The following is a 14,718-nucleotide window of genomic DNA, read 5'->3' as shown; positions in this document are numbered from 1 at the left end:
GTATCCTGTTTTACATACTTATACAAGTGCCAATTTAATATAAAGAGGAACCATTTAAATTGATTTGTTGTTGTTGTTGTACATAATGAGATACATGTGTGAGGGACTAAATCTTGTAGTTATGAAATTATGTCTCAGTAGTGGAAGAGTGTAAATTGAATAGGGTGAATTTAAATGTAATTTTGCATCATAAAGTTAGAGTGTTCAAAAATATTTTCATTCTGAGCAACAGTTAAAGAAAAGTTGTCTTGTTGTTTCACTGGAAGGCGTAATGAAAATTTTAGTTAGAGTAATAAGACACCCATGCTTTAGCACATTACATAGAAATAAAGTCAAACTGTTCTTTTTTTTAAAAAAAGTTTTCTTAACTATTGCAAAGTGTTATAGTAAAAGTTTGCTTAGGTAAAATTCACCTCAGAGTGAGGCAAAGTTACTAGAATCTGTTAAATGACTAAACAGAGTTAGTTCAAAGAGTAATAGCTTTTGAAAGTTAATTCCAGTAAGAAAGAGGTTTTCTTGATGGGAAATGTTCAGTATAAAAAACAAATGTGTGTTTTAGTATCTAAGTATCTTAGTATTTATGATATGAATATAATAGAGGGAAACATTCCACGTGGGAAATATATATCTAAAAACAAAGATGAGTAACTTGGTATGTTGATAGAGACACTAACAAACACAAACACACACACAAAATTCAAGCTTTCGCAACCCACAGTTGCTTCATCAGGAAAGAGGGAAGGAGAGGGAAAGACGAAAGGATGTGATGGTCCCCCTGCCCCCCCTTTTTTTTGCTTCCTTGAAGTTATTTACCGGGTTTTTTTCTCTTTTAAAAACATAATTTATAAGGGTGTAGCAGTCAAGTAATGCCAGTGTCTGCACCAACATTATTTGCGTGGAGTAATATTTATTTGAAGGAGCAACTTAATTAAACAGTAGCAAAAAAGTAGGCAAAATTCATACTTCTGCTTTTCAATACTTCACAATTTCACTGCCTGGACAGGCTGGCAACCTTTAATACACATTTTAAACCACTAAATGAACTTGGAACCGAGTTGTCATAGCTTCAGTACAATAGACTGGAATAGAAGGGAGAACTGATAGAGGTACTCAGGGTACCCTCCGCCACACACCGTCAGGTGGCTTGCGGAGTATGGATGTAGATGTAGATATTATTCATACTGTGTTTCTTTCTAACCACTGGATAACATCTTCAGAAAAGAACTGAATAATCTGATTTACTTAGCCATTAGACACAACACATGGTCAAATCCTGTAAAAAGGGTAACTCTATTGATTAGCTTTTCCTATTAACAGGACTATCCTCCCATAGTGTACTTTATTTGGAAACTAAACTAAATTTAGTAAGAGGGTTACGCATGGCCACATAGAGACAGGATTTCTGTTATTCAGGTACAAGTATACTAAATTTCAATAGTTGTGGTAAGGTTGTAAAATGGGTGGGGGCCCCCTCCTCACCCCCACCTGGTTGCCTCTCCCATCATACACTGCTGCTCACAGTCTAGCTCCAGCTGCCAGAGACTGTGGTCGTGTGTGTGTGTGTGTGTGTGTGTGTGTGTGTGTGTGTGTGTGTGTGTGTGTGTGTGTTTTCAACAAAGGCTTTGTTGGCCGAAAGCTCACTTTCCAAGAATCTTTTTGTTGTACTTATCTGCGACTCAGTGTCTCTGCTATATGGTGAGTAACAACTAACAGCTATCCTTTCCATAATACTGTTATATTCCATATTGGGTTTTCCGTTGTTTGCCTCTACATTTCACTGGTGTAGAAACAGTTGTCCGTTGGTAACAGCAAGAAGTTTGTCAATGAGGGCTAGTGTGTACACAGTGTGCATCAGTCATTGGTTTTATAATGACTGCTAGCAAAGTCAGCTTATTTATGTCCGATTAGAGATAGTATCTGACAGATATTCGTGCCCTGCTCTCTGCACAGGAATTACTGCACTGCTGAATCGGGGCAGTCAGCATTTGCCACAGACAACAGGTACACATCAGCCCCAGGTCATGAGAGATCACTCTATTCAGCTCTCGAAAATCAGCAACAGTGTGGTGCAAGGGGGAGATGACAGATAAAAAGGAAGTTTTGCAAAGTATAGGACTGCACTGGTTACATTCCATGGCAACCCCAATGGTCACCATTTTTACTTGTTACAAGCAAAGACATTACATCGTGAGCAGTGCGAAGAACTACAAAGTCAATGGCACCAACCACCATTAGAGGAGACCTGAGTTTCTCCTGGTGTATACAACTTTCAAATAGCTTCCGAGAAGTGTTACCTGGCTGAATTCCCGGAAGTTATTTGAAACACCATTATGGGAACCACCACCCTAAGTATTAACCATACATTAATTTACCTACCTGACACACCTTTGAAATCATACCCCAAAAAACAGAACATACTTTAATAACGCTTCAACTCAACTCTTCTTGCCTCCCTATATCAGATGTTAACCGTGCAAAATGGATGCATATAAACTGAACACTTACTAGACAACGTGAAAAAGTGCCACACAGAACATCACCACTAACGTGTAACAATAGGAACCACAACCTCAACTATATGCATAATTTTAGCAATAATAGGTATTGGTTACTAAAAGTTCAAGCATATAGTTGTCAAATTCCATCCCTTCTAACCTGCAACCTACAACGTGCAATTTCATACTGGTCATATTGGCGACAAGGATCAGTCAAAGAACAGAGCAAAAACAAGAACCAAAAACTCACTATGTGCCAAATGGTAGTATAACAGCAATGGAAGCGTAAATAGCACAAAGCAACAACTGACATTGTGAATGAAGTAAGAGATGTTGACACAAAGCGTAAATAACTGTAAATATATCAGGACTTCTGTTGCGGCCAGTTTAAAGGCAGGAATCCAGAGGATTGGATTTTCCCTAGTTACAAGGAAATATAATGGCACAAACCAAAGCTAATGCCCAGTGCTGTAGAGGGAGTACTGAGAGCTGGGCATTGACAGTTCCAAGTCAGCAACTTATTCTGACAAAAGAAGCACTCTCCATCGAGCAGCCACCTCTGCATCAACCTACTACCTGGAGTCAACAGCTGCACAGGACACTGGCCACCCCTTCAGCAAGCTTCCACAACAGCAGATGGGTTCAACAGCACAGAGGAATGTGGCAGTGGAATTCCTTCCACATGGTCAACCAACAGATAGCTGTATTTAGATCCTTCCCCCCCCCCCCCCCCCCCCCCAAGTCCAGTCAGTGATTGTCAAACAGCTGGTCTGTGTTACGACATCTCCTCTGTACTATTCGTTGCCATGATGACAACAACACATTATGGCACAGCCACCACCATCGCCACTTGGCCTCGAACTTCCAACTGATAACTGATCTCCCAGTCAGCTCTGCACTCTGCCACTATCCCAAGTCTGCAGCAGCATGTTCCCCCCACCTTCATGTTCTGGGGCTCGCACAGAAGACCCCCAGCCCTTTGCCACTGGGGCACGATGGTTTCTCATGGAACTGGGACACGATGGTTTCTCTATTACAGCCACAGACAGTGCAGTCACCCTGCTGCACCTGACTAGTCTATACATCCTCTGACACAGCAGCTACTTTGTAGGTGCTAAAGCTGCAAGGCCAGCATTGTGAGATTAACAAATGCCAGGAGGTGCTGCACTGGTGTACTTCCCACACTCATCAAGGCCCCAGGAAACAACACTTATAGATGAATGAATGTAAATAAACAACAATACAAGGTCTTTTGCATCCACGAGCTGTCTTCTTCAGCTGCACCTACACCCATGTCCAATAGAGAATCGCCATCTACATCAGCCACTCGCAGAGCTAGCTACTCCTGTCCACCACAATCCGCTATCCAACAGGTTATCTACAAGTGACCACCACCTCACAGCAGGAGGAGCTACTTCAGATTGTTCTCTTTGAAAATGTTGGGGGAGGGTGGAGGGGAGGGACATGTCTAGACATCAAATTCAGAAGGGTACTCTAATCTTTGTCTATTAGGGGATGGGAACAGTGGAATGTCTTGAGGGGATTGTGCTCTGTGGAGGAGGCGAAGCTTCTGGTCAAGACAGCATGGAACTCTTCTAGACTATGGAGATATTGATTTTAGGACTGAAACGTCTTATGGATGTTCTTCCAAATACTCTGAGAAAGTAAGGATACAGAACTAGAACCCCTCTGTTTATATTAGAGGGTGTATCAGGCCTCTGAAGAGCTGGAGGTAAGTGGACTTACACTAGAAAAATATTTAAAAAACCACACATGCACTTATGTCAAGAATGGAATTTAACACATGCCGAGGGTGAACTTCTGTTCCAGGAACTTGGTGACCAGCAGGATGAAAAAGCGTGACGAAGGAAACACAAGGGAATTTGTATTTGCCTCAGCTTACCTTCCTAATGAGGACAGTGCTCCTACTTCCCTATAAAGGAGGAGAATAGTAGACAGTTGCTTGCGGTAAATGAACAACTGTTAGTAGATTGTGATGCCAATGTCTACAACCTGTTGTATGCAGCAACACGAAGAGCAGAGTTGAGTACATAGTGGAATATGTATTGGCAAGTAATTTAGAGATCTTGAACAGGGTAGGAAACCTACCTTCAGGAATAGAAGGAGGGAAGAAGTAACTGACATAACATTTGGGTCCATCTTAATTGGCAGTTACATCAAACAGTGGCCTGTGGTAATGGAGCTATCATTATCTAATCTGAAGTATATTAGGTTTGGGATTGAAACAGATGTTAAATAGACCACGGCCTATAGGAATCCGAGGAAAATGCATGGGGGAAATATAGGAAAGACCTAAACTAATACTTACATGATACTAAAACTTCAATAAGGAATCCACCAGATCTTGAGGAAACAGCAGATAAAGTGACATTTGCCATTAGGAACTTGTGTTTAGAGAACTGTCAAATCACCAAGAAATGCACAAACAGGAATGTACCTCAGTAGAACAACAACCTGGAATTTCAAGGTAAGCTGGTAAGAACATTAAAGTTTGCAAGAAAGAAAGGACAATAGGCCTGTGGTAAAAACTGGTGTCTAAGCCCCAGGGCCATATACTGAACATAAATCTTTGAAAGAAGACAACTTACAGGGCTATTATATGGTGGAATAAGATAGAAAATAACGTTACTGATTGGGGGTATGGGAGGGTGCAGAGATTGGCCTGTCTAATCACAAGAGATGGAATTAGCAGCCCTCTGCTGGGGTAGAAACAACGCTGGTCATGCCGACATTACGTCCTTGGGTTACAACGGAGGCAGCAGCAGGGGCATGCAGGTTAAAAACTGTAAACCTTTAAAGACATCCAGAACCCCACACTAAAACAGTGTGGTGTGGAGCCATCTGGCATTTTTCAGCTAGTTGTATATTAAATACAGAAGCAGAGAAAAAACAACTGAAAGTGTCTATAGGCGTATTCCATATCAATTCAGGCAGGCTAGGAAAAAATCTTGCCTTCATGGTCTCGGATGTTATTGAATATAGCATATGTTGCAATGATGGACTAATTAAGGAACACGTATTTTTTTTATTTTTTTTTTCCAAAAACATTTCTGCTCCGAGATACAGCCCACCGAAGATGACACTGCGCAAAGATTTTGAAGACGCAAATTTTGAAAAAAATTTTAAGATGCTGTATCTCTGGAACAGTTCTAGATGTTTTGTTGCAGCCTATTTTTATTTGAAAGAAATCCTCTATTTGGACTTATCTGTCAAAGTTCTTTTACTATAGTGTTCTGAACTTTTTTTGTAATAATTTTTTTTCAAACATGCCAGTCTATAAAATTTTGATTTTTTTCTATTGATTAGTACTGTATAGTTCTACATTCCCTGAAAAGAAAAGCTTCCAATTTGAAGTGGAACAGGTTTTATAATCAATTGAAATTTTTGCCTGACATAAAACCTGTTTTATTACCGCATTATCACTTAACAGGCTCATAAAAATCAAATCCTAGCCTAAAGACTTAAAAGTTTCAATTTATACAACTTTCGTGCACTCTGTTTTGCACTGAAATTAGCCAGTCATTGAACTAAAAATGTGTTCCACTGCTTCAGTATTTTCCTTTGATATAGAGTGCTGCCTTCCTGTTGAACCAATAGGAACTGGAGCACTTACAATCTTCAAAACATTGTGAACAGGGAGTGAGCACTGACAGCACTGTTGCTGTTCTTCAGCTGGAAACCTATATCCAGCAGCTGGTCCACGTGGTAGCATAAAGTTCACTACAATTTCATTTAACTCATAACTGGTGTCTACAATATCTGCAATCCACAAGTCAGTCATACACACACACACACACACACACACACACACACACACACACACACACACACACCCCTTCTCAGGTTGTGAATCTGAATATTATCCTGCTATTTCTGAGGTGCTGGTTGAACGAATGAAATTTCTTCTTTCTTGCTCTTCAAAGTGCATGCAATATGAGTTTGCCAATCACTTTGAGTCCGCAAATGTGTCTTATGAATTCCTTTCCCAAGAGTAGTTTGGACCAATCTTCTTGTTTCTGTTCACGGAATTCTTCAATTTCCTCTTTGGACTAAGATTTCACGACTGTTGTAAAATCCTCAGCATTCTGAATCACAGCTGTATTTCATCTGGAAAGATTGCTTTGTAGTATGGGGCTTCAGCAGGCCTCTTAAACCATCACAAGGTCTCTTCCTGTGACCAGTAGCAATGTATACCCAGTCAGTTGGCAAAAGCAACTTATTCAATTCAAACAGCTGGAATTAATTTTAAAAATAACTAGGAGTACCATCAGAAATAATGATGATCTTCTCTGCCCCTGTTTGCAGTTGAAGAATTTTGCACATTGCCAGCAAAGCAAGTGCTGAGTAGTGTCCTGTGTCATCACTTATAACTGCAACACTCGTGGTCTTGTGTTAAAAATATGTCATTCCGGTAAAAACTGAAACCTGGTCATTACTCCAATGATACCCTTGTACTTCTTGTGGGAGAATCACAGACCAGTTCTCAGCAAAATCACAGTGCAGCAGCAAAGGTAGTTCTTCAGCCTGTACACACCCTTCCACTTCTGCAATATGTTGTTGTTGCACTTTCTTCAGATGCTGGGGTGTTACTGCTTTCACAGACCATTTACCAAGTTCGTCAATGAAACTGTCAAAGGTCACAGTTTTCTTAATTAGTTTACTCTCCTCCCACATCACATATGTAATTTATCCAGAGTTATCTGCTAAGTCTTCCAGGCCAAGTGCCTGTAAAGACAGTCCTCCCTTTCCAGGGCAGTCACCACATTCTTGAAACAAACAAGTCTCTTGCTTTATGTCACAGACTACTAATGACTTCACATGCCCAATCAAGGTGTTACATGTCACATGCTCCAGTAAGTTAAAGTTACCACACAAAGTTCAAAATTTGCGCAGTACACACATAAACAGACACCTCTAGGTAGGTTTGGAACTACTAGGTCGTAGTGCATAAAATTTTGATCTCCCAATATGTGAAGTTGTGTAGTTGCTCTTATAAATTGCAAAAGTTTCTTTAATACAGCAAGTCATGTACCTCTTCACATTCGAAACGTTTTGACCTTAAACTGTTAAAGTTATAGGGTCTTTTTTGTTGGCACTCTGGCAAGAACAGTCCATTTCTCTTCCAGATAAAATGACTGTACTATTTGAACTTGAGCTGCTTGCTGCTTCTACATAATGACCATAACAGGGATCTGGCCTTCCAAAGACTCCTATTACAGACCTAACATTCCTTGATTTGTCTACCACGTACTTTGATACTGATGGAACGCGGTTCAAAATTGTTTTCTCTGAAAATGTCTATGGACTAGAAGTTAAAACTTGCACTTTTTCACTGCAGCTGAAATGATATTTGTGAAAAATTGCTTGCAATAGTGCTTTGGTTCATTTTCTTCTGAAGATGGAATTTCTACTTTGAAGAGTGTGGTCAGTTTCGTTATAGTGTATTCATCAATAGCTTTAGCAATTTCTCTTTGCTTTCTTGATGCATTGAGCATATGACTCAACTTCGCTGACCACGGTTTCTTAACAGCACAAACACCTACCTCTGTAGTTAACTCATTTAGGTTATTTAATTCTTCCTCTATTGATGCAAAATCTGCATCATCTAATCATCTGCACCATGGGAGGCTCCACCTTGTTCAAGTACTATCATTGTTGTTATTCTGTCAAAACATTTAGAACACAAAAAGTTGTCACTGGAAACATATTCACTTTGAAACAGTCTCCAAATGAGAACACTTATTCCCAACCTGAACAAAATCTTTTTGTCAGTCTTATATATATACAAATAGTCAGCACACTTCACTCTCCTGTGGCTTCAGTCAGAAGAGATTTCAAACACTTCTTTTCACAAAATTTGCTGCAACCGTGTCAACTGGCAAACTGTTCACAAAAACACCGGACTCATTGGATGGTCTCAGATTAATCAGAAGCCTCTTCAGTAAACAAATTAGCACTGAACAACTACAATACAGAAACCTGCAATGAACAACCACAACAAAGAAACTGACGGAAGAGATAGAAAAGATCCAAAGAAGAGCGGCGCGTTTCGTCACAGGGTTATTTGGTAACCGTGATAGTGTTACGGAGATGTTTAACAAACTCAAGTGGCAAACTCTGCAAGAGAAGCGCTCTGCATCGTGGTGTAGCTTGCTCGCCAGGTTTCGAGAGAGTGCGTTTCTGGATGAGGTATCGAATATATTGCTTCCCCCTACTTAAACCTCCCGAGGAGATCACAAATGTAAAATTAGAGAGATTAGAGCGCGCACAGAGGATTTCAGACAGTCGTTCTTCCCGTGAACCATACAGGACTGAAACAGGAAAGAGAGGTAATTACAGTGGCACGTAAAGTGCCCTCCGCCACACACCGTTGGGTGGCTTGCAGAGTATAAATGTAGATGTAGACAAGAAACGACAACAAAGAGTAAAAAATATCTGCAGCATTGAAAGTGAAAATAAATAACTGCAACAAAGTAATAGGAAATAACTGCAACAAAGACAATAGAAATATATACTGTAACAAAATAACTAGTAAGAAACAACTCCAGTGAAGACATACATTACCCATGAAAGGGGTCGACAGAAGCGTCCGATCCCACGTGTTGGTTTTGACCCGTGACGTAAGGGTGTTGTGTGTGACGTCATGACAGCGCAGAGTTTGGTTTGTGTGTGTGGCATGTTTGTAGATGTCTTCGTGTTGTGGTTTGTTGTGCTCTCTGGTGGTATGTTCAGGGTTTTCATTTGCGTGGTGTAATGGGCTCAGTTTGCTTTTGCTCATTATCCAGAATTGTTCGAATGTCAGCTGTGTTTGTAGTGGAATTCGTTTCAGTGAGTTGACGATTTTGTGTGAAGGTTAATTCAGTGTTGTTCACTGTACACCGTGTGATAATTTTAATTAAATTAATCAGTTGTTGTTTTTGTTCAGGAATGGATATGATGGATAAAATTGAAAGTTCGCAGTCAAGGGAAGTGTTCGATCCCAATGTGTGGCTGTGTATGTTGATATTGGTATCGAGAGATGTTTTTGAGCTATATAGGCCAAGGGAATTGTTTTATCCTAATTTATGGGATCAGGAGCTGCTGTTTAGCTGTTTAGGTCAAGGGAAGTGTCTGATTCCAGATGATATGTTTAGTGGTACTTGGGGATTTTTGTGATGTCAGTTTTTTTCGTCTTTTTGTGTGGTTTTATATGGAGGTGGGTGTCTAAATTTGTTTACATTTAGTTTGTCCCCCCTCCCCCCTCCCAAAAAAACACCCCATTTTCCGCGCTTGTCCCGTTAGTATCATTAGGCTTTTTGTGGAAAGTGTGTTTGTTCGTTTTTCGATGTATTTTCGTCCTCATAACGTGTACATACCGACTTTATATGTGTCATATTGGAATCGTGGTTTATGGTCGTTTCCGCCATATCTGTGACGTCATGGGTCAAAGCAGACAGGCAGGATCGGACGCTTCCGTATTTCCCATGAAAGTAAAAAAAAAATGATTTTTTAAAAACAGAAAATGCCCAACTTAAATGTGGAAGCTCTCCTCTGCAGAGAATATAGTACTACAAGGTACTAATTGACAGGAAAAAATCTAACTTTTCTGGATTGGCATTTTTGAAATTAAAAAAAAAATCTGTATAATCACAAGGCGACAGTAAAAGAACTTTGACAGATATTTCCAAATAGAGGATACCACTGTAATCATAAAGCAATTATCTTAAAAAAACTAGCACTGTTACAGAGATACAGCATTTTAAAAATGTTTCCGAAATTCGCTTTTTCTTAATGGTGTTCACGGTTGTCATCTTTAGAGGCCTGTATCTCCCGGTAGGAATTATTTTGGAGAAAACAAAAAAACACGTGTTTCTTACTACCTCCTGAATTTTAACATATGCTAAACTCAATAACATCTGAGACTATGAAGGTAGCCTCACTGCCTGAAGTTATACAGATTGTGTCTATACACATGACCAAGTACAACATTTATTTACCTCTGATTACAAGGTATTTATTTTTTAAACAACTTCAGGCATGTGGCCTCTGTTGGCATCAATGCTTTATTGCAAACACTTCTTGAAGTGGCATATACGCACCTCCATAGGTCCTCATTAATGGCTGCAACTTCGTCACCAATTGCTTCCTCAAGTTTATGAATACTCAAGACATGCCTATGCAACACACATCAAGAACACTCTCAGCAGAAAATCTGTACACTGAGGGCAGACAGCTGAGCTGGTTAAGCGATTCCACCGAAACAAGACGTAACAGTTCTGAACACTTTACCAACTACAGCCATACTCTTTCATATATGGTATGACCTGTTGCTCCATCCTGCTGGAAACATAGGTTATTAGAACCAATTCCTAGATATCTTAACTTTTGTCCTACAAAGCCTTTCAACACAGTCCAATAATATTCTAACTACAGATCACTGTTCATTTTGAATGAAATACAAGACTACAATTCTGAAAGCACTGACTCCACATCAAACCATCACATTAGGACAGTTCAAGGGCTGTTCAGGTAGTTCCTTGGAGTTCACGGTTGACCAGTATTTCATGTTCTGATTGTTTACCCTCTCAGAAACATGAAAATATGCTTTGTTGGTCATTAGCAGACTATTCAGAATGGTTGGATTTCTCCATAACAAACCACTCATGGTCGTGCAGGAAGCAAGTCTTGCTCCCTTATTTCTTTTGTTAATTTGCTGCGGAACTTGCAGCTTATAAGTGTGAAATTTTCTCTCTTTTTAGCATCAGGATTTAACAACACTACTAATGCTTAAAGTGTGATATTGCTGGTGTGCCAAACAGCAAGGACTGTGTTTAAAAGCTTTCCTCAGTATCTACAGGTTCTCTAGCATTCACACCGTTCGTGGAGCTCCATGCTTCAGGTCTAACATGCTACCAGTTCCTTCAAATTTCTTACCCCAAACCAATACTGTAATGCAATCAAGTTAGCCAATACTGAACTGTCATCGACAGATATGCAGTACTTCCATGACAGAATTTGTTTTGCAGTAATTATGAACACAAGTAACACAGTGTTGCATATTCCAACACTCCAATGTGACCTAAATACTGTGGTGGCATGTATCATGGAAACCCCTCTCTCATTCCCCCTTCCTGGCAACAATGACAAGCTATCGTGGCAGCGTACTATTCACATTTGAAATGTGTCAGTTGGCTCTGTGCCAAATTGTATAACAAATACTCTAAATATTGAAACATTATTCTGAATTATTTGCTGCATGCGAATTTCTTGACATCACCTGCAATAGGTATAGACTGTGACATGAAAATATGCACCGGACTGGGCGCTGAACCTGGATTTCCCACTTATCATGAGCATACACATTAACAATTTAACTATCTGCAAATGCTGACAAGCTAGATCCAAATCTCCACGTCACTGACCACTTCCTTATATTGTAGGTAGACATACATAAGACTACAACATAATGAAGTAGACAGTGACATTTGGAGGTTTGAATCGAACCAGGGAGCTTGCATGGATAGACAAAAATGATTGAGTTGATCGCACGCAATCAGCATGAAATCTGGTTCAAATCTCACTCTGATACAAAGATTCATGTCACAAATGCGTAATAAATCTATACCCATTGTAGATGATGTCATGAAATTCGCATTCAGTGAATAATTTGGAATTATATTTCATACAGCTGCTGAGAGTCAAATCTTATGTAAATACAGGAACGGTTCAGAAAATGATTGCTGACTCGACAATATCTTCCAGCTGCCTCAATAAATCTTTCAATGTAACAATTGGAAGTAGGGGAAGAACGAACCATGAAAACATTCAGGAGACAGTCTGAGGTAATGACCGGTCAAGAAGGTACTGGAGCCAGGGTATATATGGTCAGGGTCAGCCTAGAACGGGGAGTGTGATCTCTCTAGGAAAGCCTGTCACAAGAGTGTTACAGGGGATGAAAGTGCACCACACTTTATCTTCCAAGACGAAGCACTGGAGGTCGGCAGAAATATCCGGGTCATTAAGTCCTGAAGAAATTGTGTCTAATAAGGACTTAGTAAAGGATATGCTACCATTCTTTACGGGTACTGGCTGGTTTTACTTGCGGGCAACAGCAAGCTGAAAACATTGGTGTTTTGTCTCCACGTGTCAATCAAATCAAATCAAATAACTTATTGGCTTTTCCCATGGAAGTTGGTAGATCCTTAATGACAATGGAGAAGAATTCAGAAGGCTGGGGAGTCTCAATATCAAACCATGCAGGCTTCTCTTTTATACTTCATGCAAATGTTGTGACTGTTCCTCCAACAACACAACAGGCACTTAGTCAACAGAGTGAGTATTCTCTTCCTAGTAAACTGAATGTCAACAGAATACACACCTTAAATATTACTTTCTTTATTCTAATTCCTAGAGCCAAAGCCACGTACAACAACCTAAGTTCTTCATATTTTACCTTTAATGTATACAGTTCAGTAGAAGTTGTGTAACTGCAAGGTCCCTACATAGTCAATAATAAACAAACATTCAGGGTAACACCAGAGAGCAACAGCCAAATCAGCATTCTCAAGTACCTTGTGGCTGTACACTACATAAAGTAAAAAATTTGGCATATGCCATGAGCCATTTTACATAAGATTTCAGATAACAGAATTTTGAAACTTCCTGGCAGATTAAAACTGTGTACCGGACCGAGACTTTCGTGGGCAAGTGCTCTACCAACTGAGCCATCCAAGCACGACTCACGCCCCGTCCCCACAGCTTTACTTCTGCCAGTACCTCGTCTCCTACCTTCCAAACTTAACAGAAGCTCTCTTGCGAACCTTGCAGAACTAGCACTCCTGAAAGAAAGGATATTGCGGAGACATGGCTTAGCCATGCTCGGTCCGGCACACAGTTTTAATCTGCCAGGAAGTTTCATATCAGCACACACTCCACTGCAGAGTGGAAATATCACTCTGGAAACAGAATTTTATTTCTCTGAGTGCAATTAATACTGGAATGTTTACTTTCAATTACTTATCACAAATCAGCATTGGTCATTCAACAAATAAATTTATAAAAACAAAGAGAATGTGCAAGGATGAAAGGAAATAAAAATTCTTGATCCTTTTGCCACGAAACCTCTGTACCAGCAGCTTAAAGAGTACAGAAATACATACTACATCAATCCGCTGCGGTACATACGTATTACGTGAACAGATCAGTACATTTAGTGCTCACCACACTCCAGTTTCTCTTGATATAGTTCTTAAAAGCAACTGCTCCAGCAATTCGTATAGTCATGTCAGCATCTTTTCTGTCGACTAAATGCAACAGCAGTAGAGGATAGTTTTGATTCACTTCAACCGACTCCAGAAACTTTTCGGCTGTAATGAATAAGAGGTTATAAAATAAAGATCTATTCTTCTGGGATTTACACAACAACATCAGTTTGTCAACACCCCAAATGTTCTAAGTTTTGACTTTCACTTTCTTTAAATGGATTTATTACCTGGTCTCCTGACTTCACTGTCTGGATTCAGTGTGTGCTGTAGATACTGGGATAACGTTTTCAAATTTTCGTCACTTAACTCCATATTATGAGTGGCACTGCCGGTGACACAACGGCTCTGCTAAAACTTGGCCGCTGTACAAACGACGAGTATGAAACTTCTCAAGCCTTCTGTTTACCGTCCGTGCATAAACAGTCAACAGAAAACTACGTAGCAAAAAACATGCCGAATACGAAGAATAATTGTGTAATCGTAAATCTGAGTACAGAAACTTTTCCCGGCGACAAACAGAAACCTTTCCAAAGTCTTTCTTTCAAAGATATACTGCTAATCGTAATCTGACATTAAAACCGTCGTGTATACAATAAAGAAGTTCGCAGACCAAAGAGACACATCTCTTGGTGGTAGGAACGTAGAGTAGATATTTAAGCCGGGTTCACACACGCAACGAAAGTATCGCCACAAGTCAAGTCTTTCTGGAGTGGCACTGTGAGCTACCGTTCACACAGGACGCCACAAATTCTCCGTCATTGCGCAGTTTGCAAAATGGCGTCACCTGTCTCAACTGATTAAACGGCTGTACATATTACAAAATAAGATGTTTTGGAAACATAATAAATGTAAAATGTTACTTACTAAAGTGTTTCTCGTCTCTCTCGTCTCGACTACGTGTTTTTAGAACCGGTTTGCAGTTTCAAACCAAGTACAGCTGGGTTTATAAATACCGTCTG

At 40.0% G+C, this 14,718-nt stretch overlaps 1 protein-coding gene across 1 annotated transcript in view; it reads right to left on the bottom strand.

Moving 5' to 3' along the window:
- Positions 1–14,387, bottom strand: part of LOC126278291 (exportin-2) — a 157,952-nt gene extending 143,565 nt beyond the window's left edge. Inside the window, exons 1-2 of the mRNA XM_049978302.1 lie at positions 13,987–14,387; positions 13,716–13,861 (exon numbers count right to left, since the gene is read on the bottom strand). Of these exons, the coding sequence (XP_049834259.1) occupies positions 13,716–13,861; positions 13,987–14,071 (231 nt within the window). The 5' untranslated portion in view covers positions 14,072–14,387. The remainder of the gene's footprint in view (positions 1–13,715; positions 13,862–13,986) is intronic.
- Between the last annotated feature and the right edge of the window lie 331 nt (positions 14,388–14,718).

Source organism: Schistocerca gregaria, chromosome 6 (assembly GCF_023897955.1).
Source record: "Schistocerca gregaria isolate iqSchGreg1 chromosome 6, iqSchGreg1.2, whole genome shotgun sequence".
In the NCBI taxonomy this organism is placed as follows: domain Eukaryota; kingdom Metazoa; phylum Arthropoda; class Insecta; order Orthoptera; family Acrididae; genus Schistocerca; species Schistocerca gregaria.
The sequence above is the reverse complement of the archived record's forward strand: the minus strand, read 5'-3'. Positions and strand labels throughout refer to the sequence as shown.